The sequence below is a fragment of the Peromyscus californicus genome, unplaced genomic scaffold, assembly GCF_007827085.1.
Source record: "Peromyscus californicus insignis strain IS unplaced genomic scaffold, ASM782708v3 Scaffold_3__1_contigs__length_106647218, whole genome shotgun sequence".
Taxonomy (NCBI): Eukaryota; Metazoa; Chordata; class Mammalia; order Rodentia; family Cricetidae; genus Peromyscus; species Peromyscus californicus.
In genome coordinates, this window is record NW_026294551.1 from 69,745,787 (window position 1) to 69,772,579 (window position 26,793).

General features: G+C 43.6%; 2 protein-coding genes across 5 annotated transcripts in view; both read right to left on the bottom strand.

Annotated features, from left to right (window-relative positions):
• Window positions 1-18,131, bottom strand: part of Kif3a (kinesin family member 3A) — a 39,634-nt gene extending 21,503 nt beyond the window's left edge. For 3 of the 4 annotated variants that reach the window (XM_052757826.1, XM_052757825.1, XM_052757823.1), the window contains exons 1-5: window positions 17,978-18,131; window positions 14,810-15,083; window positions 4,272-4,416; window positions 4,075-4,159; window positions 1,570-1,675 (exon numbers count right to left, since the gene is read on the bottom strand). In XM_052757826.1, coding sequence (XP_052613786.1) covers window positions 1,570-1,675; window positions 4,075-4,159; window positions 4,272-4,416; window positions 14,810-15,083; window positions 17,978-17,983 — 616 coding nt within the window. In that variant the 5' untranslated portion in view covers window positions 17,984-18,131. The remainder of the gene's footprint in view (window positions 1-1,569; window positions 1,676-4,074; window positions 4,160-4,271; window positions 4,417-14,809; window positions 15,084-17,977) is intronic. The other variant, XM_052757827.1, reaches the window with a different exon arrangement.
• The window catches only part of Septin8 (septin 8), a 42,745-nt gene continuing 30,921 nt past the window's right edge, over window positions 14,970-26,793 (bottom strand). Inside the window, exon 10 of the mRNA XM_052757834.1 lies at window positions 14,970-15,083. Within this exon, the coding sequence (XP_052613794.1) occupies window positions 15,044-15,083 (40 nt within the window). The 3' untranslated portion in view covers window positions 14,970-15,043. The remainder of the gene's footprint in view (window positions 15,084-26,793) is intronic.

Here is a 26,793-nt window from a genome sequence, read left to right on the forward strand (position 1 = left end):
GCCTTTAATCTCAGAGCTCAGGAGGCAGAAGCAGGTGGAACTCTGTGAGCCCACTTCATCTATACATCAAGTTCCAGTCAACTACTACTACATGTGAGATTTTGCTAAAAACAAGAACAAATAAAAATTTTAACACATGCTAAGCAGTCAGTGTAGAGGTTCATTCTTGTAATCTTAGTACTTAGGAGGCTGAGGCATGAGAACCACAAGTTTGAGGCCAGCCTGGGCAAGATAGTTCTGTTTGGCCTAAAACTCCCATGTAGACAAAGCTAACCTCAAACTCTGAGGTCCATCTGCCTCTGCCTCCTGAATGCTGGGATTACAGATATATGCCATCATACCTGGCAAGACTTTTATTCTTTTTTTTTGTTTGTTTGAACAATTTTTTTAAATTTTATTTATTATGTACACAGTGTTCTGTCTGCATGTTTGCCTTCATTCTAGAAGAGGGCACCAGATCTCATTATAGATGGTTGTGAGCCACCATGTAGTTGCTGGGAATTAAACTCAGGACCTCTTGAAGAACAGTCAATGCTCTTAACCTCTGAGCCATCTCTCCAGTCCAGATTTTTATTCTTTAGATGAAAAATCTGTAACAATTACTAGAAGGAGAAAAATGTTAGTTTAATTTTGCTTTAATTTTCAACAGAAGGGAAGCAGTATATATTCTGGCTAACTCAGATTAATAACCTAGGTTCAAACACCCTACCACTTAGTAATTGTATTACTTTAGACATGGTATTCAAACTACATCTCAGTCGCCTCATTCATAAAGTAGGAATTTCATATCCCCATACACTACAGTGAAGACTAATCGATCATCTCCATAAAGCACACAGCACAAGGACTTCCCACTCAGTAAGTGCTCAATCAAAATGTTATCAATATTTTAACTAGCAAGCTATAACATTATGACTGCTTCAAAGACTGGCACAATCATGAGGCTGGAGAGCTGGGCTTAGTGGCACATGCTTTAAAGACCAGCCCGTGCGAGGTAGAAACAGGCAGATCTCTGTGAGTACAAGGCAGTCTGGTATGTATAGTGAGTTCCAGGACAGCCAGGGCTATGTAGAGAGATCCTCTATCAGGAAAACAAAACAAACAAACAAAAAAAGAAGCTGGAGAGACGGCTCTGCAGTTAAGAGTGTCTACTGTTCTTCAGGGGCCCTGGGCTGGGTTCCTAGCACTCGCATAACTGATTACAATTATCTGTAACTCCTGTGCCAGGAAATCTTATACCCTCTTCTGGCCTTTGTTGGCACTGCATACATGTGGTTCACTTCCATGCATGCAGGCAAAACACTCATATACATAAAATAAAAAATAAAGGATAATAAGACCCTGTCTCTGAATAAATAAATAAAGAAGTTTTCTTGGTACTAAAGAAAACTTCAGTCAGCATGAAAAACAACCTATGTTATTGTTCACCCATATATGTTCCCTAGATAGTATATAAAATGAGTGGACTTTAAAAAAAATTCAACCTCTATGGGGCAAAAGCCATATTTATTTGCTTCTCAACCAGCATTCAAATATAGGCATTTCATCACAATTATGTACCACACTTACGATTTTTGTGGCCTAGCGTCATGATTCTATCCATATCATCAGCATTATTGACCACATAAGCTGATAAATCTTTGATATATACTCCCACATCAGGCCTTTCTTTAACCTAAAAAGCAAACAAAAATCATGCCTAAGACTTTATAATGCTAAGTTTTCCAGTTCCTTACTGAGTATCTACTGTTATACACGGGAAGACAGCTGAGAGTGGTTATGAGCAATGCCCATATTCACAAAGGTCATAAAGCTTCAGTACAAATAAATACTGCACACAATTATTTGTGATGATGCCATGAATAAAATACAAAACAGCATGAGAGTACAGTTCACTTAAAACTCCACGTGCGTGCATGCACGCATGTGTGTTTTACGCATGCCAGGGCACACATGAGGTCAGAAGACATTATGTGGGAGCCGGTTCTCTCCTTCCACCACGTGAATCCCAGAGATTAAACTCAGGTCCTCAGGCTTGGTGGCAAGCCCCTTTACCTGCTGAACCATCTTGCCAGCCCTGGGAATGTATCAAAGACACCAAGCTAGTAAAAGGAACAGGGTAAGCTTCTGCAATGTGATATTTAACCTAAAATGTGCAAGAATAGAAGGCAGACTGATTTGGGGTAGGAAGGCAGACTGATTTGGGGTAGGAGAACACTGGCAAAGATCTTCAAATAGAAAAATCAAACTGGGCACTTACAAAAATAAAAAAATTCCTATACTAGGATTTAAAAGGCTCATCTTTTCTTGTTTGTCTTGTATCTTTTTTTAATTAATTTATTTATTACATATACAGTGTTATGCCTGCATGTATCCCTGCAGGCCAGAAGAGGTGCCAGATCTCATTACAGATGGTTGTGAGCCACCATGTGGGTGCTAGGAATTGAACTCAGGACCTCAGGAAGAACAGCCAGTGCTCCTAACCTGAGCCACCTCTCCGGCCCATTTGTCTTGTATCTTAAAATATTTTTAAGATGGCAATATCTCCCAAACTTGATTCAGCAGCTATGCTTCAGTGACTTATGCTCAAATGGTTTGCACTTGTAAGTGACATATATAGGTAGTTTTTAAAAGTACCTTTTGTACAAAAAAGACCTTAATTTGGCAAGCACTCTATTCAAATTTTTTTCACATTTTTTCTTTTTTATTTATTCTTTTCTCGTACAATACATCCCAACCACAGCCTCTCTTCCCTCCATTCCTCTCAGTCCCCATTTCCCATCTCTCCTGACCCTGAATTCTTCGCTCTCCCCCTAGACCCACTGCTGCTCCCTTTCCCTTCAGAAAAGAGCAGGCCTTCCAGTGATATAAACTGAACACAGCATAAAGTGTGGTGGTCTGGGGGGCTGGAGAGATGGCTCAGAGGTTGAGAGCATTGACTGCTCTGCTAGAGGTCCTGAGTTCAATTCCCAGCAACCACATGGTGGCTCACAACCATCTGTAATGAGATCTGGTGCCCTCTTCTGGCCTGCAGTCATACATGCTGTATATATAATAAATAAATAAATCTTAAAAAAAAAAAAAAGTGTGGTGGTCTGAAAGAAAATGGCTCACAAAGGGAGTGGCACTATTAGGAGGTGTGGCCTGTTGGAGGAAGTGTGTCACGGTGGGGTTGGGCTTTGACGTCTCTTTTGCTCAAGCTTCCCTCAGAATGACTGTCAGTCAACTTCCTGTTGCCTGCAAGCCAAGATGTAGCCAGCACCACATCTGCCTGCATGCCACCATGCTCCCAACATGATGATAATGGACTGAACCTCTGGCAACTGTAAGTGAGCCACCCCAATTAAATGTTTTCTTTAATAGAGTTGCTGTGGTCATGGTATCTCTTCACAGCAACAGAAACCTAACTAAGGCAGAGAGGCAGTAAGACAAGGCACAAACCCTCTTATCCAGGCTGGATGAGGCAACCCAGTAGGAGGAAAAGGGTCCTAGGAGCAGATAAAAGAGTCAGAGACACCCTCACTCCCACTTTAGGAGTCCCACAAACACCCCATGCTAAACAAGCAGAGCATTTGTGCAGAGGACCTAGCCACAAACCCATGCAGACTCTGTGATTGTTTCTTTGGTCTCTGTGAGCCCCTATGGGCCCTTCTTAGTTGATTCTGTGGGCTTTGTTCTGGTGTCCTTGACCCCTCTGGCTTCTACAATCCTTCCTCCCCCTCTTCTGCAGGGTTCCCCAAGCTCTGGCTAATGTTTGGGTGTTGGTCTCTGCATCTGCTCCCATCAGCTGCTGGAGGAAGCCTCTCTGATGACAATTGGGCTAGGTACCCATCTATGAGGCACCGATCTATGAGTATAACAGTTTATTCCAATTTTTGTTTTGTTTTGTTTTGTTTTTTTCAAGACAGGGCTTTTCTGTGTATTGTCTCTGTGGTTGTTTTGGAACTCACTTTGTAGACCAGGCCTTGAACTCACAGAGATCTGCCTGCCTCTGCCTCCTGAGTGCCAGGATTAAAGGTGTGCGCCACACACCGCGCCCTCCAATTTTTATCTTAACTCCAATTCCATCCTTACCTCCAACCGCTGTGTCTGATCCTTTCCCAAAAGGTCTCGGACTTCTTCATTATATATCTCCAAGTATGACACTCGAACCAAAAACCTGCAAGTACAAAGGAATACTCCATGTCTTACATGTGTTTATAAATGTGGTGCCTCGAGGTCTTTCCCAGGTCTGACCCTCTCGGTGTTAGGAAATAGAGGCACTCTCTCACCTTGTGTCACCCTCTGCTTTTGCGATGTGACCAAATATGTGAGCAAATGAGTTGGGGATGACCCCTCTGAGCCCCGGTACAGCGCGGACACCTTCCATGGTGAAAGTCTTGCCTGTGCCAGTCTGTCCATATGCAAAAATGGTCCCTGAGAACGATGCAGAAAGTCTGTTACTTCAGAGTCTGATGATCCAGGACAATGAATCTCAAAAATTAAGCCACGACACTGTTATGTAACATATTCCCTAAACTAAAACTTCATTCTAAAGCTGGGCACAATGGCATACATCTATCATCTCAGCACTGGAGAGGAAGAGGTGAGAGGACTATTGCAAGGTTGAGGGCAGCCTGGGCTATACAGTGAGACTGTCCCCCAAAAAAAAAAAAAAAAAGAAAGAAAGAAAAAAGAAAAGTCAGATGGTGGTGGTGCACGCCTTTAATCTCAGCACTTGGAGGCAGCAGCAGGTGGATCTCTGTGAGTTCCAGGAAAGCCAGAGTTATGCAGAGAAACCCTGTCTCAAAAACAAAAACATATTCTAGTACACATTCAACTTTTAGCATCAACTAAATGCGAAATTCTTATGCTGGCTGGTTGTGGTAGCCCACACCTTTAATCCCAAGGAGGGAGAGGCAAATGGATCTCTGGGATCTTAAGGCCAGACTGGTCTATATACCGAGGTCCAGAAAGGCAGAGGTTACACAGTGAAACCTTGTCTCAAAAAAAGAGAAGAAAATTTACATTATACTTAATTCTAAGAAATTAAGTTGGAGGAGGTCATTAAATAAGAGGTTGTAAAGCACAAGCTGCAGAGCAGAAACATCTGTTTGAGTCCAGCACATCTGGTACTTGACATTAGATAGATTAACTTCCCAGAGAAGTCTGCTCAGTGGTAAACAGAGTGAGATGACCTACTCCACACACACTAAGAATCAAATGAAGTCATTTACAAACTCTGGTCTTATGGTAAGAAACAAATCTAGACAAAATAGGGACATAAACCAGGCAGGGGGTGGCTGGGGGAGGAAGATGACAGAGGTCAGGAACACTTTCTAGGAGAGGTGAGCTTACACTGAGACTCAAAATGTACAACAAAGATCCAGAAGGGAGGCAAGGAGAAGAACAGAGACTTCTGGGAACTGAAGCCACCAGGATGGAAGAAACAGAGATGGATGGAAAAGGAAGATGGATTGACAGAGAGCCAGAGAAACCGGCAGGTCCCTAATCACACAAGCTCATGGAAACCATGACCTAAGGCAAAGTAAAGCCAGAGTGCCTCTTTTGGAGCTGCAACTTCCAGATCACTGTGGCTCCAGGTGCCAATAACTGGAGCAATCGAGAAAGCTATGGAGACATCAGTTAAGAGCTGAAGGCCAGGACAACAGCGAGTGAACCTGAATGTGAACGAGGGGTTCTGGGTGATGATGACTGGCTACAATGCATTTATTTGGCTCTGGTGGGGACAGGCCCACTGAGGAGGCTCTGTGCGCACAACACCACAGTTCCATCAGAGCTGTCAATTCTTTGCTGTGGATTTTGCTGTGAACCTAAAACTGCTCTAAAAATAGTCTATTATTATTTCTTGACATATGGTCTCATGTTTCCCGGCTAATCTTGAACTCCTGGTTTAGGTGATCCTCCTATATTGGCCTTCCAAGCAGCTGGTATAGGCATGCATCACTGAACCTACCTAATACTATTTTAAAACAGTTAAAGATTAATACCTGACTCTGAGAATCCAAAACATTATACCTAAATTACATTTCAGCAATGGAGAATGAACTGCACTAAGTGTTATATAATTCCTAAGTATTATGTTTTCCAACTTGTTCTACTGTTATTACAATTTTCAGAGTTGGCACAAGACAACAGAAAATAGGGTTGGAGAGATGGCTCAGTGGTCAAGAGCACTGGTTCTTCCAGAAGTCCTGAGTTCAGTTTCTGGCAACCACAAGGTGGCTCACAACCATCTACAATGAGATCTGGTGCCCTCTTCTGGTGGGTAGGGATACATGCAGACAGAACACTGTATTCATAATAAATAAACAAATCTTTAAAAAAAAGACAACAGAGCCGGGCGGTGGTGGCGCACGCCTTTAATCCCAGCACTCGGGAGGCAGAGCCAGGCGGATCTCTGTGAGTTCGAGGCCAGCCTGGTCTCCAAAGCGAGTTCCAGGAAAGGCGCAAAGCTACACAGAGAAACCCTGTCTCGAAAAACCAAAAAAAAAAAAAAAAAAAAAAAAAAAAAAGACAACAGAAAATAGGTACAAATTCTTGAAAGTCAAACACCATTCTTCATTGTACTTATTTTAAAAATACATAATTCTGTTAACTTATAATTAAAGCAGTAACACTTTTGATTCCAACCTAGATGGAGTATCAAGGACTAAATTAACCAATTATCCTGGCTAGAACCAGAAGTAGAAAAAAATGGAAGCAATAGTTTCCAAAACAATTAGTTAAAAAAAAATCTAATCCGGGTGTGACGGCATATACCTTTAGCCCAGCACTCAGGAGGCAGAGGCAGATGGATCTCTGTGAGTTCAAGGTCAGACTAGTCTATAGAGTGAATTCTTGGATAGCCAGAGCTACATGGAAAGACCCTGTCTCAAAAAACAAATGAAATCCTAGTCTCCATGTTCCTGCCCTTAACTGAAGCCCTGAGGAAACTTCTTTATGTTGAAAGCCAGGAACTGGCCAGGCCTTGGTGGGCTTACAGTGAGAGGCTTATGCTACCTTTCAGCCTACAGCATAAACAGGCAAATGCTTGTTGAATAAGGTCAAATACAGAGCTTAGGAAAGACCAACAAATCCAAGTCCCAGAACAAGAGAAGGCCACAAATAGAGGTCAGCAGACTTCCTGTGAGAACTCCAAAATGAGACTAAAGTGACCGAAGTTTGGAAGAGGCAGTGTCCTGGGAGAGAGAGGCAGAGAGAGTTCTGGACATTGGCAGAGGGTCCTCAAGTATCCAGCTGAGTACCCACCAGAACACAAGTAAGAGGAAGGAAGCTACCTAATGATGGCAGGGATGGGGTGGGGGAGAGAGAGAAGTAAGTGGAAAGATTGGAAAGAAGAATGGTCAGTGTTCACACTAGTTAAGAACAGACAGACTGGAAAACCCCACAAGTCACAGGATGTTTAGTACAATGCACAAAAGAATCTTACCTCAATAGTGGGGAAGGAGGGAGCACTGTTCTGCTCTTTACTAGCCAATCTTGAAGAATCTGAAGCCAGGCATGGTGGCACATATCCATGATGCCAGAAGTTGGGAGGCAGGAACAAGAGGATTCAAGATCATTCTGGGCTACATAGTGAGTCTGAGCCCAACTTGGGCTATATTGCAAGTTTGAGGCCAACCTAGGCTACATGTGACCCTGACTCCAAACCAAGAACAAGAAAGAAAGGAAGAAAAAGGGAAGGAGGGTTGTGAGTGAGGGAAAAAGAAGAGAGAATGAGACCACATCTCCCTAAAAGGATCAAATTGGTTTTCAAATAACTGCTCTGAGGAAATGTTTATAGAAACTAAAAAAGACCAAGAATTAAGGTAAAATTCACAATGTCTAGCATCCAACCAGAAACTGCCACGTCTACAAAAAAAGCAAAATGATATGGCCTACTAAAGAAATCAGTCGGGGCTGGAGAGATGGTTCAGTAGCTAAGGGCACCGGCTGCTCTTCCAGAGGAGAGGTCCTGAGTTCAATTCCCAGCAACCACATGGTGGCTCACAGCCATCTACAGTGGGATCTGATGCCCTCTTCTGGCATAAAGTTGTACGTGCAAATAGAGCACTCACATACATAAAATAAAAAAATAAATCTTTAAAAAAGAATATTTTATATAAAAAGAAAAAGAAATCAGTCAACTAAAACTAAGTCAAACTGAGAGTGGCCAGAATTAGTGTCCAAGCACATCAACAGGGCTGGAGACACGGATGTGGGACATGAAGCCCCCAGGCATCTAGACACAGACCACAGTGTGGGGGATGGGAACTGTAGTGGGAGTGCCAAGGGCACACAAGGTATCACCGAGATCAGGTAGCCGAGCACAGTTTCGAGAGCTCCTATATATCTCTGGAGTTTCCAAAAGGAATGAGGACGAGGACTAAAAATATTTGAAGAAAGAACAGCAGAAAATTTCCCCACAATGGATGAAGTCTATAATCTACAAATCCAAAAAGTTTAACACTACAAACACAACGGACACAAGAAAGACCCTACAAAGCACATTACAATCAAATAAAATGAAACCAACGATAAAGCGAGAAGTCTTCTGGGCAACTGAGAGAAGGACACAGTTGGGATGACGTGGGCAGACTCACTGCAGCTCCTCATCAGAACTCCACTTTCAGGACACTGAGAAGGCTCTGCAGGCAGAGAGGCACTTGTCATGCTAACCTGGCCACCTGAGCTTGAACCCTGGAACTACTGTGAAGGTGAAAGAAGAGAATCAACTCCACAGGTGTCCTCTGGTCTCCACACAAACCCTGTGGCATGTACACACCCTTTCCCCCCAATTTCTCTCTCTCTCTCTCTCTCTCTCTCTCTCTCTCTCTCTCTCTCTCTCTCTCTCTCTCTCACACACACACACACACACACACACACACACACACACAGATACACACATGTACACTTTTTAGAAAAGAAATGTAGTGGGCTGGAGAGATGGCTCAGTGGTTAAGAGCACTGGCTGCTCTTCCAGAGGTCCTGAGTTCAATTCCCAGCAACCAGGTGGTGGCTCACAACCATCTGTAATGAGATCTGGTGCTCTCTTCTGGTGGGTAGGCATACATGCAGGCAGAACACTGTATACATAATAAATAAACTATTAAAAAAAGAAAAAGAAAAATGTACTTTCAATATCAAAACACAAATGGATTAAAAGGATGGAGAAAGGACACACCATGCTAACACCAATCCAAAAAAAAAGCCAGAGTGTTTATATCAATACCAGACAGAGCCAGTTCCAGAGCAAAGAGTAAGGGGGATGATTTCACAGGGTTGAGGACATAGGTTAGTGGTAGAGCACTTGCCTAGCATGCATGAACCCCTGGGGGGGGGGGGGGACCCAAAACAGAAAGAATAATTTCTCAATAAAAAAGGTCATCAAGATGGCAGTAAATCCTAAGCATTCATGCATCTTCTCACAGAGCTCCAAAGTATAAGAAAAAGAAAGAAAAGTAGGAAGCCTAGCATGGTGGTTCACATGTTTAATCCCAGCACTGAGTTCAAGGACAGCCAACAGTTCCTAGTGAAACCCTGCTTGACAACAACAACAAAAAAAGGCAAATCAGAAAATATACTCAGATGCCGGGCGGTGGTGGCGCACGCCTTTAATCCCAGCACTCGGGAGGCAGAGCCAGGCGGATCTCTGTGAGTTCGAGGCCAGCCTGGGCTACCAAGTGAGTCCCAGGAAAGACGCAAAGCTACAGAGAAACCCTGCCTCGAAAAACCAAAAAAAAAAAAAAAAAAAAAAAAAGAAAAAAAAAAAAAGAAAATATACTCAGATATTATTTCTCAATGATTGATAGACCAAAGAGAAGAGCTGAATAATACTCACAAACCAACTGACTAGTAAATGTTAAAAGAACAACCCTGCCTCAACAGCAGAACACACAGCCTTTTCAAGTATACACAAAGCATTTAATAAGAAAACAGGTCTCATAAACCTAGTAAGATTCAAATCACACAAAGTGTGTTCTCTAGTTAAAATGAAATTAGTGTATAATCAACAGAAAACCCTCTGGAAAACCATAAAATATCTCAACTAAATATAAATAACACATATAAATAAAGTATCAAGGAATCAAGGAGCTGGGAGATGAATGGGTCAGTTAGTAAAGTGCTTGCTTGCCACACAGGTAGAAGGACCTGAGTTCAATCACAACATAGAAAATTTGGATTCTAACACTGTGGAGGATCCTGGGGCTCACTAGTAGCTTACCCAGGTCTCTATCTCAAAAACAAGGGAGATCCCTCCTGAGGTACAAAACTCAAGGTTGACCTATGTATGGCCTTTGCATACATGTGGGTAATACATGCATGCATGCTGGCACAAACATGAAGATGCAAACACATAAATACGTGCACATACACACACAAAGTAGAATAGAAAGCATTCTGAAATAGATGTAAGTGAAAACATGGTCTGTATGTTAAAGTCTTTTAGATGACACTAAAGCAGTTATATGGGGGGTGGGCATATTACTAAATTCCTACATTAGAAGGATAACATGATCCCTTAGTTCCCACCTTAAGAAAACAGAGGCTGGGTATAGTGGTCTTTAAGCCCAGCACTCAGGAGGCAGAGGCAGAAGAACTTCTGAGTTCCAGGCCAGGCTGGTCTACAGAGTAAGTTCTAGGACAGCCAAGGCTACATAGAGAGATCCTGTTTCGAACAAACGACAACAGCAAAAAGAGAAAGAGCAAATTAAATCCAAAGTCAGAGAAAAGAAGCAATTAAGATCAGAACAGAAATTAGTAAGACAGAAAACATGAAACAACATAGGAAAAGTGAAAACTATCCCAAGTACAAATCTCTAGTCAACTGGTCAGGAAAAAGAAGACACAAATCACCACGTGGGGACCACATTCTAACACTCAGAACCACGAACACAGAGAAACAACTTCCTGATTAAAATGACAACTGCAATGACAAATTCCATAAAAGACAAATTAGCAAAACTCACTCAAGAGAATAAGGGAGAACTGGAGTGGTCAGGGGCCCACTCACACAACTGCATCTGAAGTGGTCAGGGTGGTCAGGGACCCACTCCCATATCTTCGTCTGAAGAGTTTACCAGCCTTCCTACAGCACGGATGAGTGCTTCCCAAAATCTAAAGTAACAATACTAATTCTCCTAGAAGTCTGCAAAAGGAATATCTGTAACTTCTTATATAGGTCCCTGACCACCCAGGCTTCAGATGCAGCTGTGTGAGTGGGTCCCAGAATTCATACTGTGCAGCTTACAACCACCTATAACTCCAGCTCCAGAGGATCCCACACCTTCTGGCCTCCACCAGCACACATACACACCGACCCACACACATATACAATTAAAAAATAAATCTTTTAAGAAAACTAGCATTATTCTGATACTCAAACTAGAAAAAAACATTTCCAGGAAACGGTGTTTTTAATACTTCATGAACACAGGTACAAAAATTTCAAATAAAAACTTGGTAAATCAAATCTAACAGTATTTGAAAAGAACAATACTTCATGACTAAGTGACAACGCTGGCTTCACTTATAAAACCTAACAGCAAACTTAGAAAGAAAAACAAAACTGCATTCGAAAAAAATGCAACATACATTCTTAAAGACACAAAGCAAAACAAACCTGTCAGCAAACTGAACTAGAAGAAAGGTGTGTTCTCAATCTGACTGAGTACATCTGTGAGAAATCCACAGCTAACACAAGGCTCACCAGAGAAGAATGAGTACATTTCCCCTAAGATCAGAAGACAACAGTGTCCACTTTCTCCAACTGTGCTCAACATTGCCTGGAGTTTCTGGCCAGGGTATTAGGCAACAAAATGAAATTAAAGACAAAAGACTGGAAAGAAAAGTAAAAACTCTTTACTAGCAGACAATATAATTATGCATGTAGAAAAATCCTAGAGAATTTTTTTTAAAGTATAAGGGTCTGAATTTGATCTCCACCCCCAGCCCTAAGGACAAACACTAAAAATCAACTAGAATTACTAAGTTTAGCAAGGCTGCATTCTTCAATATATAAATATATATAATATATAAAACATATAAATATATAAAATCAACTGCAAGTCATGAGACAGCACTTTGTGCCATTAGGCCAATGCTACCAAAATGACAGTAACAGATGCTGGCAAAGACTTGGAGAAACTGGAATGCTCATATTGCTGGTAGAACATGAAATGGTGATGTCACTATGAAATACCATTTGGCAGTTCTTCAAAAGGTCAAAGAAAGTTACCCCATGACTCATCAACTCTACTCCTAGGTGTGTTATGTTCAGAGAAGTTAAAAACTTGTATAAGAACATGCCTAACAACATTATTCCTAACAGTTAGAAAGTAGAAACAACCCAAATGTTCAACTGATGAAATATACAAACAAAATGCATCTGTACAGTGGAATATTATTTGGTATGAAATGAATGAATACTGATACATTCTACGATAAGAATTAACCTAGGGGCTGGAGAGACAGCTCAGTGGTTAAGAGCATTGGCTGCTCTTCCAGAAGTCCTGAGTTCAATTCCCAGCAACCACATGGTGGCTCACAACCATCTGTAATGAGATCTGGCGCCCTCTCCTGGCCTGCAGGGATACATGCAGACAGGAAATTGTATACATAAGAAATAAATAAATAAATAAATAAATAAATCTTTTAAAAGAAAGAAAGAAAAAGAATTAACCTAGAAAACACTGTGCTAATGAAAGAAGTCAGATAAAAGACTGCTCGGTGTGTGAGTCCCTTCCCATGAAATGTCAGGGCAGGACTCCAACAGAGCAGTGGGGCTGAGAGGACTCAAGTGGCTGAAACTGAGATGTAGACTCCTTCCTGGGCTGATGGAACACAGTCTAAGAACACTGTGATCCACTGAAAGTCTATGAATCCTATACTGTAAAATGATGAGTGGATTTATGTCCCTTGAATTTTATCTTAATAAGAAAAAAATGCTTAAAAATCAAATGCTTTTCTGTATATATACAGATACATATGTATACATACATATATACACACATATATGTGTATTTTGTTGCTGTTGTGTTTTGGGTTTTTGTTTTGTTTGTTTTTTCTGAGACAGGGTTTCTTTTCCTAGCTTTGGAGTCTATCCTGGTACTTGCTCTGTAGAGCAGGCTGGCCTCAAACTCAGAGATCCGCCAGCCTCTGCCTCCTGAGTGCTGGGATTAAAGGCACACGCCACCACCATCAAACAACGCTGGAGTAACTGGGTATCTATATATGTATCTGTATGATTGCTTACCATTTGACAATCCAATTTCTAGGCATCTATCCAAGACAAACTTTACATCTTTACAAAAACATATAGCAGCATTATCTATCTTAGCAAAAAGACTGATAAATAGACAGAGTGTGTTATATACATATAATGAAACGCAATTCAGAGAGGTAGAGGCTGGAGAATCAGGAAGGAGTTCAAAGCTAGCCTCAACTATTAACAAATTCAAGGTCAACCTGGGCTATATGAGACCCTGTCTCAATAAAATAAAAAAAAAAAACCACACACAATTCAGTAATTAAAAAAAAAAAAATCACAGCTGGGCGGCGGTGGTGGCACAAGCCTTTAATCCCAGCCAGGCAGATCTCTGTAAGGCCAGCCTGGCATACAAAGTGAGATCCAGGCAGGCACCAAAACTACACAGCGAAACCCTGTCTTGGGGGCGGGGGGACAGGACAGGACATAACATGGTAGCATCTGGAGAGAAGGCTTGGCTCAGAGGTTAAAAGCCCTTGCTGCTCTTCCAGAAGACCTAAGTGCAATTCCTAGAACCCACATGGTAGTTCATACATCTGATGCCCTCTTATGGCCTCTGAGGGCACAAGGTATGCACATGGTATACATACATACAAGCAAATACTCACTCATACACATAAAATAAAAAAATAAATCTGTTTTCTCATTAAGTCACAAAGTCCTGATAATATGCAAAGACAAGTAAACTTCAAAAACATTACACAAAGAGAAAGGAAAAAGCATTTAAAAAGAAAGCATTTTAGCCGGGTGGTGGTGGGGCATGGCTTTAATCCCAGCATTCGGGAGGAAGAGGCAGGCAGACTTCTGAGGTCGAGGCCAGCCTGAGCGCTGTTCCACAGAGAAACCCTCTCTGGCCTGGGCTGTATTCTCAGCACCCACCCACAGTGCTGACACAGTGGTCACAACCATCTCTAACTCCAGGCCCAGGATGGACTGCTGCCCTCTTCTGACCTCCATGAGCACTGCGCACACACAGTGCAAGCACAGACCTACATTTAGGCGAAATACTCACACACATAAAATAAAATGTTTAAAAATAAAAAGATGGGGGCTGGAGAGATGGCTCAGAGGTTAAGAGCACTGACTGCTCTTCCAGAGGTCCTGAGTTCAATTCCCAGCAACCACATGGTGGCTCACAACCACCCACAATTAGATCTGGTGCCCTCTTCTGGCCTGCAAAGACACATGCAGGCAGAACACTGTATACATAATAAATAAAATAAATCTTTAAAAAAAAAAAAAAATAAATAAAAAATAAAAAAAAAAAAAAAAAAAAAATAAAAAGATGGCATTTTATGATGTCATTTAAATGAAATTTCAAAGACAGCAGATCAAAGGATGCAGGGGGGAGGTTGCAGGGTGGAAAGGAATGCTTGAGGATGACATTAGGGTTCTAAAACAGGACTGTGGTGAGGCCTCACAGCTGTATATGTTAGCCATAACTTACCAAGCTGTAGTTGCAATAGGTAAGCCACTTATCTTTCTGGGCATTGCCTTTACAATAATAAAGTTGTTCTGTTTTTGGTTTTGTTTTTTTACGCAAGCTGCATATTCACTCACCATTGTAGCCTTCCAGAACGGAATCAATAATAGGTCTTGCAGTTAAGTTATATACATCAAGTTGTTTACTTTCTGGTCCAAAAACAGTATCAAAAGTAAACGTCTTTGGAGGTTCGTTGGAAGAATCGGTCTTATGGACGGTGATCGTTCCCCTCATCTCATCCACGCTGACGGCCTGTCTATAGCACATTGATTTCTCTCTCTCATTGAGGGGCCGGCACCTAACAACAACCTTCACATTATCGCAGCTTTCTGGCTTCTCAGATTTATTGATCTGGTGGAGAAAATGTTTACAAACAATGAAAAGAACATTCATTTTGCCCTAAATTTATAATTGAAATAGGCTACTTTTCCACCTCAGCACCCTGAATGTGCTAAGACCTCACAAGACTTTGTTAAATGCAATTAAAGATCTATACATAACAGAAAGGATGCAAAGAGGAAATTTCTTTTGCAATACAAAAGAGAGGAGAGAAAACTCTAAGTTTACATCTGTAGTGAATGCTTCAGATGCAGAAAATGAACTAGTATGCATGACATTTGCTCAACAGTCCCCGACATCCTCTGAATTTCCTGCCTGCAAAAAAAGCACATGTGAACATGGTTGGCAAGTTTTATCAAGAATGGAAGCGATCAAGCTAGGCGCTATGGCACATACTTTTGATCCCAGTACTCCAAGAGGCACAGGCAGGAGGATCTCTGAGTTTGAGACCAGCCTATAAAATATAGTGAGACCCTGTCTCAAAACAAACCAACAAAGTATGATGTCCTTTGCTTTCCCATGGCATCTAGTTTCATTTTCTAGAATGCATTTGTAAAAATTTTTTTAGCATATGAAACACTCAAACATGACTTACCTTCTCTACAGAAAACAACAATAATTTAAAAACAGAGAAGGCCAATGACATACAGGAAAAAAAATGTCTTATGAACGAATGCTTGTATAAAGTTTTGATTTTCAAAATTTTACATGACTAAGAAATTAAGTCAATGGTTGGGGATTTAGCTCAGTGGTAGAGTGCTTGCCTAGCAAGCACAAGGCCCTGGGTTCGGTCCTTAGCTCCAGAAGAAAAAAAAAAAAAAAGAAACTAAGTCAAAACAATCCTATTACTATCAATATGCTACTCTCCAGCTCAGCCTCATCGCCCTAAGCTAAGTCACATGACCTGGGCCCTGCATTACAATCTCCTAACTACGCTCCTGCATCTAATTGAATTGCCCTTCAATCTGTCCTCGTACATGATGGTGTAAACACAAATCAAATCAGGATACTCTCCAATGTAAAACTTTCCCACAGATGACAAGCCCAAAATAAAAAATGTTAAGGTAGTATGGAAAAGTCTCTAGGTGTCACAAAATACTCTGCCTCCTCTCAGCCACAACACCCTGGGTTTCAGGACCTTTTCCTGGAGTCCTTCAGCCTAGAACATTCCTCCCGTCCTTCTTCACTTAGATAATATCTATTTTTCCTTCAGTTTTCAGCTCCACAGACACTTCCTTTGGGAACACTTCTCTGACTAGGTCAAGTGCTTTTTTTTTTTTTTTTTAAACAGACTCTGAAAACACATCCTGCTTTTCACAGATACAGTTTTACTCTTGTTTGATCCTTGATTGATGTCTGTCATTCTATCCTCACCTGAGTTGCAAACAAGTAGTCAAGGGGCTGAATTCAGCCCATAAAATTCTTTTATTCGGCTCAAAGTATTTTTGTTTTGTTCTGATACAGGGTCTCATGAAGCACAGGGTGGACTGGAACTCACTATGAAGTCAAGAATAGCCTTGAATTCTTTTTGGGGGGGGTGTTTTTTTGTTTTGTTTTGAGATGGGGGATTCTCTGTGTAACAGCTCTGGCAATCCTAGAACTCGTTCTGTAGCCCAGGCTGGCCTGGAACTCACAGAGATCCGCCTGCCTCTGCCTTATGAGTGCTGGGATTAAAGGCATGCACCACCACCACCACCACCAGGCTGCAATTTAAGTCTTTTGAAAACAAAAGTAGATCTGTTACCAGTAGGCCAGCACTCCTTTATGGCAACAGTTTTCAATTCACCAGAGCCTATTTCTATCAATGCAACTCACCCACTTCCTTCATCAAGACTCTTTTCTCTGTTAGTGTGTATGGTTTTGACCTCTGCCTCAAAAGGCAAGCTTCTCTTTCTCCAAAGTCAAAAAACTCGGCAAATGGGACTGGAGAGATGGCTCAGTGGTTAAGAGCCCTTGTTACTCTTGCAGAGGACCTGGGCTGGGTTTCCAACACCACACAGCAGCTCACCACTGCTTATACTCCAGTCCCGAATCCCATGACCTCTTCTGCCTTCCCCTGGCACATGGTGCACATACATGCAGGCAGGCAGACACTCATACATATAAGATTAGATTTAAAAAACGCCTGGCAAGTTTTGCTCAACCAACCCTACCACCTACATGGTTAGCATATATACGGGTGGTGCCCAGTATTTATTGAATGAATACCGTGAAAGCAATAAATAAAAACAAACATTGAGCATTTTGTGCTGAATGTCAAACCCTGTCCTTCAAGTGTCTGATGAAAACCACAAGAAGTTTGTGTGGGAAATAAGAGTCCAGACAATTTGAATAGCTGTCGGAAGCCTCGTAACCAATAAATAGGCTTCCATGGCTCAAGCCTTCTCCAATGAGACTTACAACCACCCCCTTATTATGGCACGATAACAATCCGTGAAATTTTAGAAGGTAACCAAATCGCCGCCGCGTATTCACACAAAGACACCTACGGGTTACATTTTGCACCATAAGCTAAGGCGCCCGAGAGGAATGACAGCTTACTCCCGAGGGAGTCGGGGACCGAGAGTGGACTCTGGGGTCGCGGGCATCCGCACGACCCTCGCGGCCGCGCGCAGCCACCAAGTCCCCGCTGCCGCGCGACGCTTTTCTGTCGGGCAGCGCGGGCCCGGCGGGATGCAGCGCGCAGTGGGGCGACAGGGCGGGTCCCGGGTGTGTTCCCCCCCCACCCCCGCCCCATGCTCGCAGGACCCGCAGCCGGGCCACCCCGCCGCCCTTCCCCGCCCAGGCCTCGCGGCCCCGCCGCCCTGCCCCGCCCGCCCGCCGCGCGCTTCTATGGCAACGGCCGCGCCCCCGAGCAGGGCCGCCACGATGAGTCGGAGCCCCAGCGGCCGAGCGGCCGTCCTCACCGGCATGGTGGCCGCGTGCCGTGCTGCGCCAATGTCCCCGCTCGGGATGCAGCCCAACAACAGCGGGTTTGCGGGCGAGGCTGGCCGCGGGAGACCGAGACACCTGGGTGCTCTAGAGACTGCGGCTCACTCAGCGACGGAGGGCAGTGCGCAGGCGCACTCTGAGCTCGCCCCGCCCAATCTCGGCTGCCCTCGGCTTCTTGAAGTACGCACGCGCAAGGCCTTTCCGCGTCCATCTCCACGGACGCCGGACTGGGGCGGCGCCTGCGCCGCTGTGCGGTTCCTCTGCGCTGGAAGGGTGGTTCACGTTGAGGCCCCGGGGACACCTGGCCGGCTCAGATTGCGAGGGGCTTCTGGCGCTGGCACTATCCCAAATATTAAAAATAACAGTGGGTGATAGCGCATCAGATTCTGATTGATTCATCCTTATTTCGTGAGGAATATCAGAGGTTGGGTTCTGTTTATCTCTGCTGTGTGCACCAGCAGTTTGAGACTCTGAATAAGAAGTTGTGATTCGTGGCCTTTGTCTGCTTGTGTGTACATACACGTGTGCGTTTGTGCACACCTCAACCGTTAAATTGAGTGTCTAGCGCTCCGTTAGGCAGGTGAGGGCTTTGTGCGGGGTGCCGTGAATCGAACCTTAGGCCTCAGGCAGGCTGGGCAACGGCCCTGCTACTGAGCTATTCTGTTTCAAACTGAGCTTTTTGAAGACAGAGGTTTATTTCTGGCCTAAGGTATCTGAATGAAAAAGCAATAATAATAAGGAGGACATGACCAGACTAGGTTGGCCATGTGAGGAGGGAGAGAGAGGAGAGATGAGAGAGGAACTGCTGACCAAGAGGGGTCGCCTGGGCCAAGAGACTGGGATAGCCAAAATGGCAGGATTATATAGGGAAGGGCAGCTGGGGGAAGGGCAGCCCACCCCCTGAGCTGGAGAAGTTTTGATATGTTAAATAGGCATCTCAGCCATTGTCCAGGGTTTGAGACCTAACAGTATCCAACCATGAGAACGGCTCAAAGCCGAAGCTCCTTCTAAATAGCCACTTGCTCAACAGAACTGGTTTGGATTTTTCAGTTATGGGAGAGTTGGTTTTAGTTTTGGTTTGATACAGGGTCTCATTGTGTAGACCATGCTAACCTTGAACTCACAGAGAGATCCTTGACTCCTACAAAGCATGAAAGGCATCTCCATCATGCCTGGAAGTTATGGGAGAGTGTAAGTTGCAAATAATTATAAAACATGTTTTGTGTTAACATTCAAAGTGTTCATCTTGGGGTTGGAGAGATGGCTCAGCAGTTAAGAGTACATACACTGTTCTTGCGGAGGACTGAAGTTAGGGTCCCAGTGCCCAGGTCAGGCATCAGAACTCCAGTTCTATGGAATCCTACACCCTCTTCTGGTCTCTGTGGGCACCGTACTCACATGCATATACTCACTCACAGATACACACATACACTTAATTTAAAAATTTAAAAAAATAGCCAGATAGTGGTGGCATACACCTTTAATCTCAGCACTCGGAGGAAGAGGCAAAGCAGATCTCTGAGCTCAAGGTCAGCCTGGTCTACAGATCAAGTTCCAGGACAGCCAGGGCTACACAGAGAAACCCTGTCTCAAAAATAAATAAATAAAAATAATAAATCTTTAAACAATGTTCCTCAATACATCACACAATTGGCCATGAACATCAGTAAAATGTTCTGTATTTCTCAATGGTGCTGAGTAGGACAGGCCCATGTCTTATGATAATGTAGACCACCGTTGCACAACTGTTGATAATACATGATAATGCCTTATCATTTCTTTCAAGTTTTATATTATTTATGTGAGTGTGTGCTCCAGTACTCATATGCCATGACTCATATGTGTGGAGGTCAGAGAACAAGTTCAAGAGTTAGTCTCTTCTTCCACAACCTGGATCTCACCAATGGAACTAAAACCAGGCTTAGTAGCAAGCACCCAGCAATTGTGCTGGCCCTAAAGTTTTTAAAAGATGTCTTTATTCTTTGTTTTGTTTTTCGAGACAGGGTTTCTCTGTGTAACAGTCCTGGCTGTCCTGGAACCCACTTTGTAGACCAGGCTGGCCTTGAACTCACTGAGATCCACCTACCTCCGTCTCCCGAGTGCTGGGATTAAAGACATGCTCCACCACCGCCCAGCAAAAGATGTCTTTATTCTAAACTAATCCAGTTTCCTAGCTATGCCTATTTTACCTTGTAAAATCCCACATTCAAATGCATGTTACATTACATCATACTACACTAAGACATGTAGGCTACTGTAAGTATCTTAAAGCTAGAGACTTTAGATTTTTTTTCCTTTGTGTTACATCTCTGAAATGCTATCAAAGTGATTGCTGAAAGAACAAAATTAATCTATTTTGAGTGCATTGTTTTGCATTCAAATACCTTCTACAAATGTAAAGGTTTTAGTTGTGTAAAATCAAATTATTAATACTATACAAAAGTAAAAATAAAAGAAAATGGCTATTGTACATTGTGTCCCACATGGTGACCTTTCATAATGACCTTGCTTGTTAATTTGTTTATTTCATGTACCACCAGCAGAAAGGGGGATCCTTAGGAGCTTGCCCAGATTCCCACCTGTCTTTCCAGAGCCTAGCATAGAACCTGGTCCCAAAGAACTAATTATCCACCCTGTCCAGCCCAGCATCAGTCCGCTTGGATGTGTAACAGATATTTTATCAGGTCAAAGTTTAAATCCCGTTCCCCAGACCAGTTTGCCTCCCTTATTCTATGCTGTCCCTGTCACATACACACAAAAAAGCTCCAACTTAGACTCACTGCATCTCAACAAATAGCAGAATTCCAACAATCACTCTGCTCAAACCCCAGTCTCTTTCTCCCACCCCATATCCAATCCTTCAACACAGCCCATTAGGATCTGCCTTAAAGTAAAACCAGAATTTGATTTCTACCACCGCCACGACCACCATCACTATGGTCTCTCACGTGTATTGCTACACTCAGAACCTGTTTCTCTAACATCCTTGAGGGATAACAGGTGTGGCTTTGTTGATAGAGTCCTTGCCTAACATGCTTGCATCCCTGGGTTCCATTCTCAGCCCCTCATAAACCTGGTACACACAGGTAGAGGCAGGAGAATCAAAAACCCAAAGTCATCCTCAGCTACATGGTGAGTCTGAGACAGCCTGAGAGCCATGAGACAAAGGACAGGTGTGGTAATCCCAGCACTCAGGAGGCAGAGACAGGTAGATATCTGTGAGTTCAAGGACGGGCTGGTCTATATAGTGAGTCCCAGGCCAGAATTACAGAGTAAGACCCTGTCTCAAACAAAAACAAGAAGCGAGGAGGCAGAGAGCAGGAGAAAAAGTGGAGCAGCAGAGAAACTCAAGCACCCACAGATCTGGGCCCAGGAGCACCCTGGATCCAGTCTCCCATGGAGATGGAGAAAGGACTGTATCTCCAGCACAGTACCGACAAGGATGGTGTTGAAACATGAATCAGATCTTTTTTTGCTCCAAACCCTCCTTTAACTTTCCATCTCTTAGAGTAAAAGCCACAGCCATCCCTCTGCCTCTCCAATTCTTCCTCTTCTTCCATCTGAGCCTGCCCAGTAGGCCTCCTCACTTCATCCAACATCCCAGATATGATTTCATCCTAGCAGGAAAGGGTTATGTGCTTGTCAGTAGGAACTAATGAACATAACTATAAGGAATTTTAGCTGGCCATGATGGCTCACACATGCAACCCCAGTATTCAGGAGACTGAAGCAGGAGGATCATCTGTGAGTTCAAGTTCAAGAATGATCCTGGGCTCCAGAATGAGTTCCAGGACAGCCAGGTCTAGAGGGTGAGACTCCACCTCAAGCAAACCAATGGAATTTTACCTGATGCACTGGGTTGGTTTTTCCTTGTAATTATGAAAGCAGCCCTTTTTTTCAGCATTTATTTTATGTGTATGAGTGTTTTTCCTGTGTGTATGTATGTACAAAATGTGCATGTCTGGTGCCTTTGGAGGTCAGAAGAGGGCATCAAATCCCCTAGGACTGGAATTACAGACAGTTGTCAGCTACCATGTAGGTGCTGGAAACAAAACCCAGTGCCCTGGAAGAACAGCCAGTGCTCTTAACCTCTAAGCCATCTCTCCAACCCTTACTTTCTTTTAAAAATCATTTGATGTGGGTGGACATGATAAGTTAGAACTCAGAGACACTTACCACCAAGTCTGACAATCTGAGTTTGATCCCTGGAACTCACACAGTGAAAGGAGAGAACTGATTCCCAAAAGTTGTCCTCTGACCTCCATATGCACATAGTGACCCATACTAACACTCACAAGCACACATAGACACATACATGAATAAATGAGGAAATGTAATAAAAATACATTTTTCTTAGTTGTTTGTTGGTGTTGATGTTGTTTTTGGTTTTTTTGTTTTGTTTTTTTTTTTTTTGAGACACAGTCTCATTATGTACCTCTGGCTGTCTTGGAACTCACTATGTAGATCAGGCTGTACAAGAACTCACAGAGATTCACCTGCCTTTGCCTCCCAAGTGTTGAGATGAAAAGTGTGTGCCTATCTCTGGCTCTAAAAATACATTTTAAAAAATTATCTGGGATCTGGGCAAAGTGGTGCAAGGTTTTAAACCCATCTCTGGGGAGGTAAAGGCAGGCATATTTCTATGAGTTTGAGGCCAGCCTGGTCTACATAGTGAGTTCCAGGACAGCAAGGGCTATGTAGAGAGACCCTGTCTTTAAAATAAAAAAATCGGCCGGGCGGTGGTGGCGCACGCCTTTAATCCCAGCACTCGGGAGGCAGAGGCAGGCGGATCTCTGTGAGTTCGAGGCCAGCCTGGTCTCCAAAGCGAGTACCAGGAAAGGCGCAAAGCTACACAGAGAAACCCTGTCTCGAAAAACAAAACAAAACAAAATAAAAATAAAAAAAATAATAAAATAAAAAAATCATTTGATTCATACATTAACCTTTTGAAATAGGTAGTAATTGTTGTCCTTATTTTATAAATAAAACTCTTTCAAGGTCCTGTACACTGATAATAAAGTCTAGATATAAACCCAGGCAGGCCAGCAAGCTCTTCTCCCAGATGACTACCTGACTCAGAAAACATCTTCTCAGTGAGCACTAACATCATTCTAATTAAAATTTCCCCAGACCCAGCTCTGCATATCTCCTCTCCCTACTGTATATATCCCTATAGTTATCTGATAGTCAATATATATGCTATATACATACCAACTTTTAAAGTTACATTCATTTATTTATTTTGGTGGGAGCAGGGAGGCCAGAGCAGCACAGTGTACATGTGGAGGTCAGAGGACCACTTGGGGAGGTTAGTTCTCTTCTTCTACCACATAGAGTCTGGAGATCCAACTCAGGTCATCATGCAAAGCAGCATGGCCTTTACACACTGAGCAATCTTGCTGATCCTACATACAAACTTTATTAAGATGTTATTAATACTCTACACCATATAATTCATCAATTTAAATTGCACAGTTCATTGGGTTTTGCTAACATGAGTGGAAGTGCATGACTATAACCACAACTTAAAATACTTCTTCACCCTAAAAAGACATTCTATGCTTACAGGAGTCATTCATTCCCTGATTCCTTCATGACCTATGTTCTCCCAATACCCTGAGTCCTAGACAATCATTTTCTTCTCTACGTCTTTACCTATTATGGATAGTTCATACAAATGGAATTACATCATATGTGGGTTTTTGTGAATGAATTCTTCCACCTTTTTTACCTTTTTAGCATGATTGATGTTATAAACTTTGCTTGCCTATAGGTATGTATGTGCACCATGTGAGTGCCTGGTGTTCATAGAGGCCAGAAGAGGGAAACAAAACAATCCAAAGCATTGCCAACTCCAAAGTGAAAATGTAGTTCAGTTGGGAGAAAGCTTGCCTAGCATGCATGAGGCCCTGGGTTCATCCACAATACCCTCTCTAGGTGAATGTCCCTAATCCCAACACTTAGGAAACAGAAGAAATTCAAAAGTTCAAGGTCATACTGGGCAAGCCTGAAATACACAAGATACTGTTTCAAAAACAAAAACATTACCAGCTCCCTATAAGTTCCTTGTATCCCTTTCCATCATTATTCAACATCCCCTGGCTACTGTGGTGGTTTGAATAAGAATGGTCCCCATAGGTGCATAGATTTGAATACTTGGTCACCAGGGAGTGGCACTATTAGGAGGTGTGGCCTTGTTGGAATAGGTGTGGCTTTGTTGAAGGAACTGTGTCACTGGGGGTGGGCTTTGAGGTTTCAAATGCTCAAGCCAGCCCCAACGTCTCTCTCTCTCTTCCTGCTGCATGTTGATCTGGATGTAGAACTCTCAGCTACTTCTCCAGCACCATGTCTGCCTGTGTGTCACACTATGCTATGCTTCCTAGCATGATGTTAATGGACTAAGCCTCTGAAACTGTAAGGCAGCTCCAATTAAATGTTTTCCTTTATTAGAGTTGCCATGGTCGTGGTGTCTCTTCACAGCAATAGAACATTGACTAAGACAGCTAGTATGCAAATGGATAAATGTAGAAATGACTGAACTACTTAGAGGGAGGGATTATCACTTTTTCTTTGAGACAGGGTCTTGTGTAGCCCAGGCTGCCCTCAGGTCCACTATGTAGCTGAGGATGACCTTGAACTTGTGATCCTCCTGCCTCCACCTCCCAAGTGCATGGATTTCAGGCATGCACTACCACACTGGGTTTATTTGGTGCTGGGAATCAAATCCAGGGTGTGGTGTATTGTAGGCAAGCACTCTACCAACTGAGCTATATCCCCAGCTGAGATTATCACCATTTTGGGTAAGTGGAAACCAGATCCTGAGATCAAGGCCCAGTAGCAGTGCAGACTGTAGGTCAGGAGCCATCTCAAGACTGAGGAGCACTTTCTTGATGTTCCTCTAGCTGGTCTCAGGTCCCCAGATCAGTACTGTGAGGTAAGATGCAGGCTGTATGGTCAGGCACACCAGGTATGCCATGAAGGCAGCAATTCTATCTGGGGCACAGGCCTGTTACAGGGAAGAGGTATGAAGCAGGGGTATAAGGGAGGAAGAGGGGGAGTCTCTCACTCACTAGGGGGTTCAGACTCTTACAGTCCTAGGTGCCCACCACCCAGGGTCACAGTGAAGGTTAGGATGCAGCCGCCCAGGAGTGGCAGGTGAAGCCACCAAGCCCTCTCCTTCCTCATAAGTGCCCCAACGGTGGGGTCACAACATGCGGCTGTGAAGAGCCAGGTTAAGTCACAACCTGGATGTAGGCTCCATCATGCTGGTGCCTAGGGTGAGAGGTGTTAGCCATCTCCAAGTCCTGCACTGTATTTGCTCTCCTGGCACCTTTAGTCTGAGGCCCCCTGGTGGCCTTGTGAGTTCCACAAGCCTAGGCCAGGCTCCAGCAGCCCATGACCTATCCTGCATCTCCAGTGGCTCCCTCTGTAGTGACCAAGGCTTGCCCTCCTGATGTGCATCCTGTGTGGAGATGCAACACGCACGCACCTGTGGCTTAGTAACAACCCATCACCTCTTCTACAGTACCTGGGACCCTGTGCTCCAGAGAGTCGTTTACCTCACCTAGCTAGCAGATGATTCTTCCTTAGAAGAGGCCACCATTGAGAGGTGCTTAATTCCATCAGGGTTTAAGGGTCTCATAGCCCCTTTGCTCACCTTAATCAGGAGGCCCCTGACACTGTTGGACCAAGAGTCCCCCAAACCTCTGCACCAGTCTGCTCCATTCTTTTCCTAACAAGTCGAGATAGAGATATGCCACACCTTGCAGGAAATCCTTTCCAGGCTCCTAAAGCTAAGAATGCCTTCCATTTTTCAGAGAGAGATGCTTAAAATATATATTTAAATTTCCTAACTATTTTTAATTGTGTGGATGTGTGTCTGCATGTGAATTTACGCATGTAAGTGCAGGTGCCTGTGAAGGCCAGAGATGTTGGCGCTCCAGAGAGGTAGAGTTATAGGCAGCACTGAGCAGCCCCATGTGGGCACTGGCAACCAAACCCTGGTCCTCTGCAAGAGCAGTGTGCACTCTTCACCTCTGAACCATCTCTCCAGCCCTTCCTTGCAGGCCACACTCAACCTGGCTCTTCCGGCTATCTCCCTACAGTCACGTGGTTTCAGTAGGACAGAGAGGCCTCTGAGGGATGGTGACAGTTGCTAAGACAAGCGACTTCAAGTCTACTCCCAGAAACTTGACCTGGTTGTGCCCATGAACTCGGGCCGTTAGTGACTCTGAAACCCTTCTGTGAGAGGAGCAGGAGGCTCAAATGCTGGAGGGAGAGCAGAAGCTCCCAGTGCTCTGCACGTTTGCTCGGCCATCAGAGCTTCACTGTGGATCCCTTCAGGAGACGGTTTCCCAGTCAGCTTCCCAGACCTTCACACTGCCCTCTGACCTCTTCCACTTGGAGGATGGGGACACTACTGCCATTTTCCGGTGCCTTCCTTGGCCGATCTCAGTCTCCAAGGAAGTAGGAAAATATGGCTTGTGTGTCCAGTTCCAAACCTTCAATACAAATGTTTATTATAATATCATTTGTGAGCTGCAGAGATGGCTCGGTGGTTAAGAGCACATTCCTGCAGAGGACCTGTGTTTCTTTCCCAGCACCTACATGGTGGCTCACAACCATCTGTAACTCCAGTGACAGGGGATCTGTGGTTCTCCTCTGGCTTCCTGGGGCACCTGCACTCCTATACACAAACCCCCATAAACACACACACACACACACACACACACACACACACACACACACAATTTTTAAAATCTTTTTTAAAAGATATACTTTGTGCCCTCTA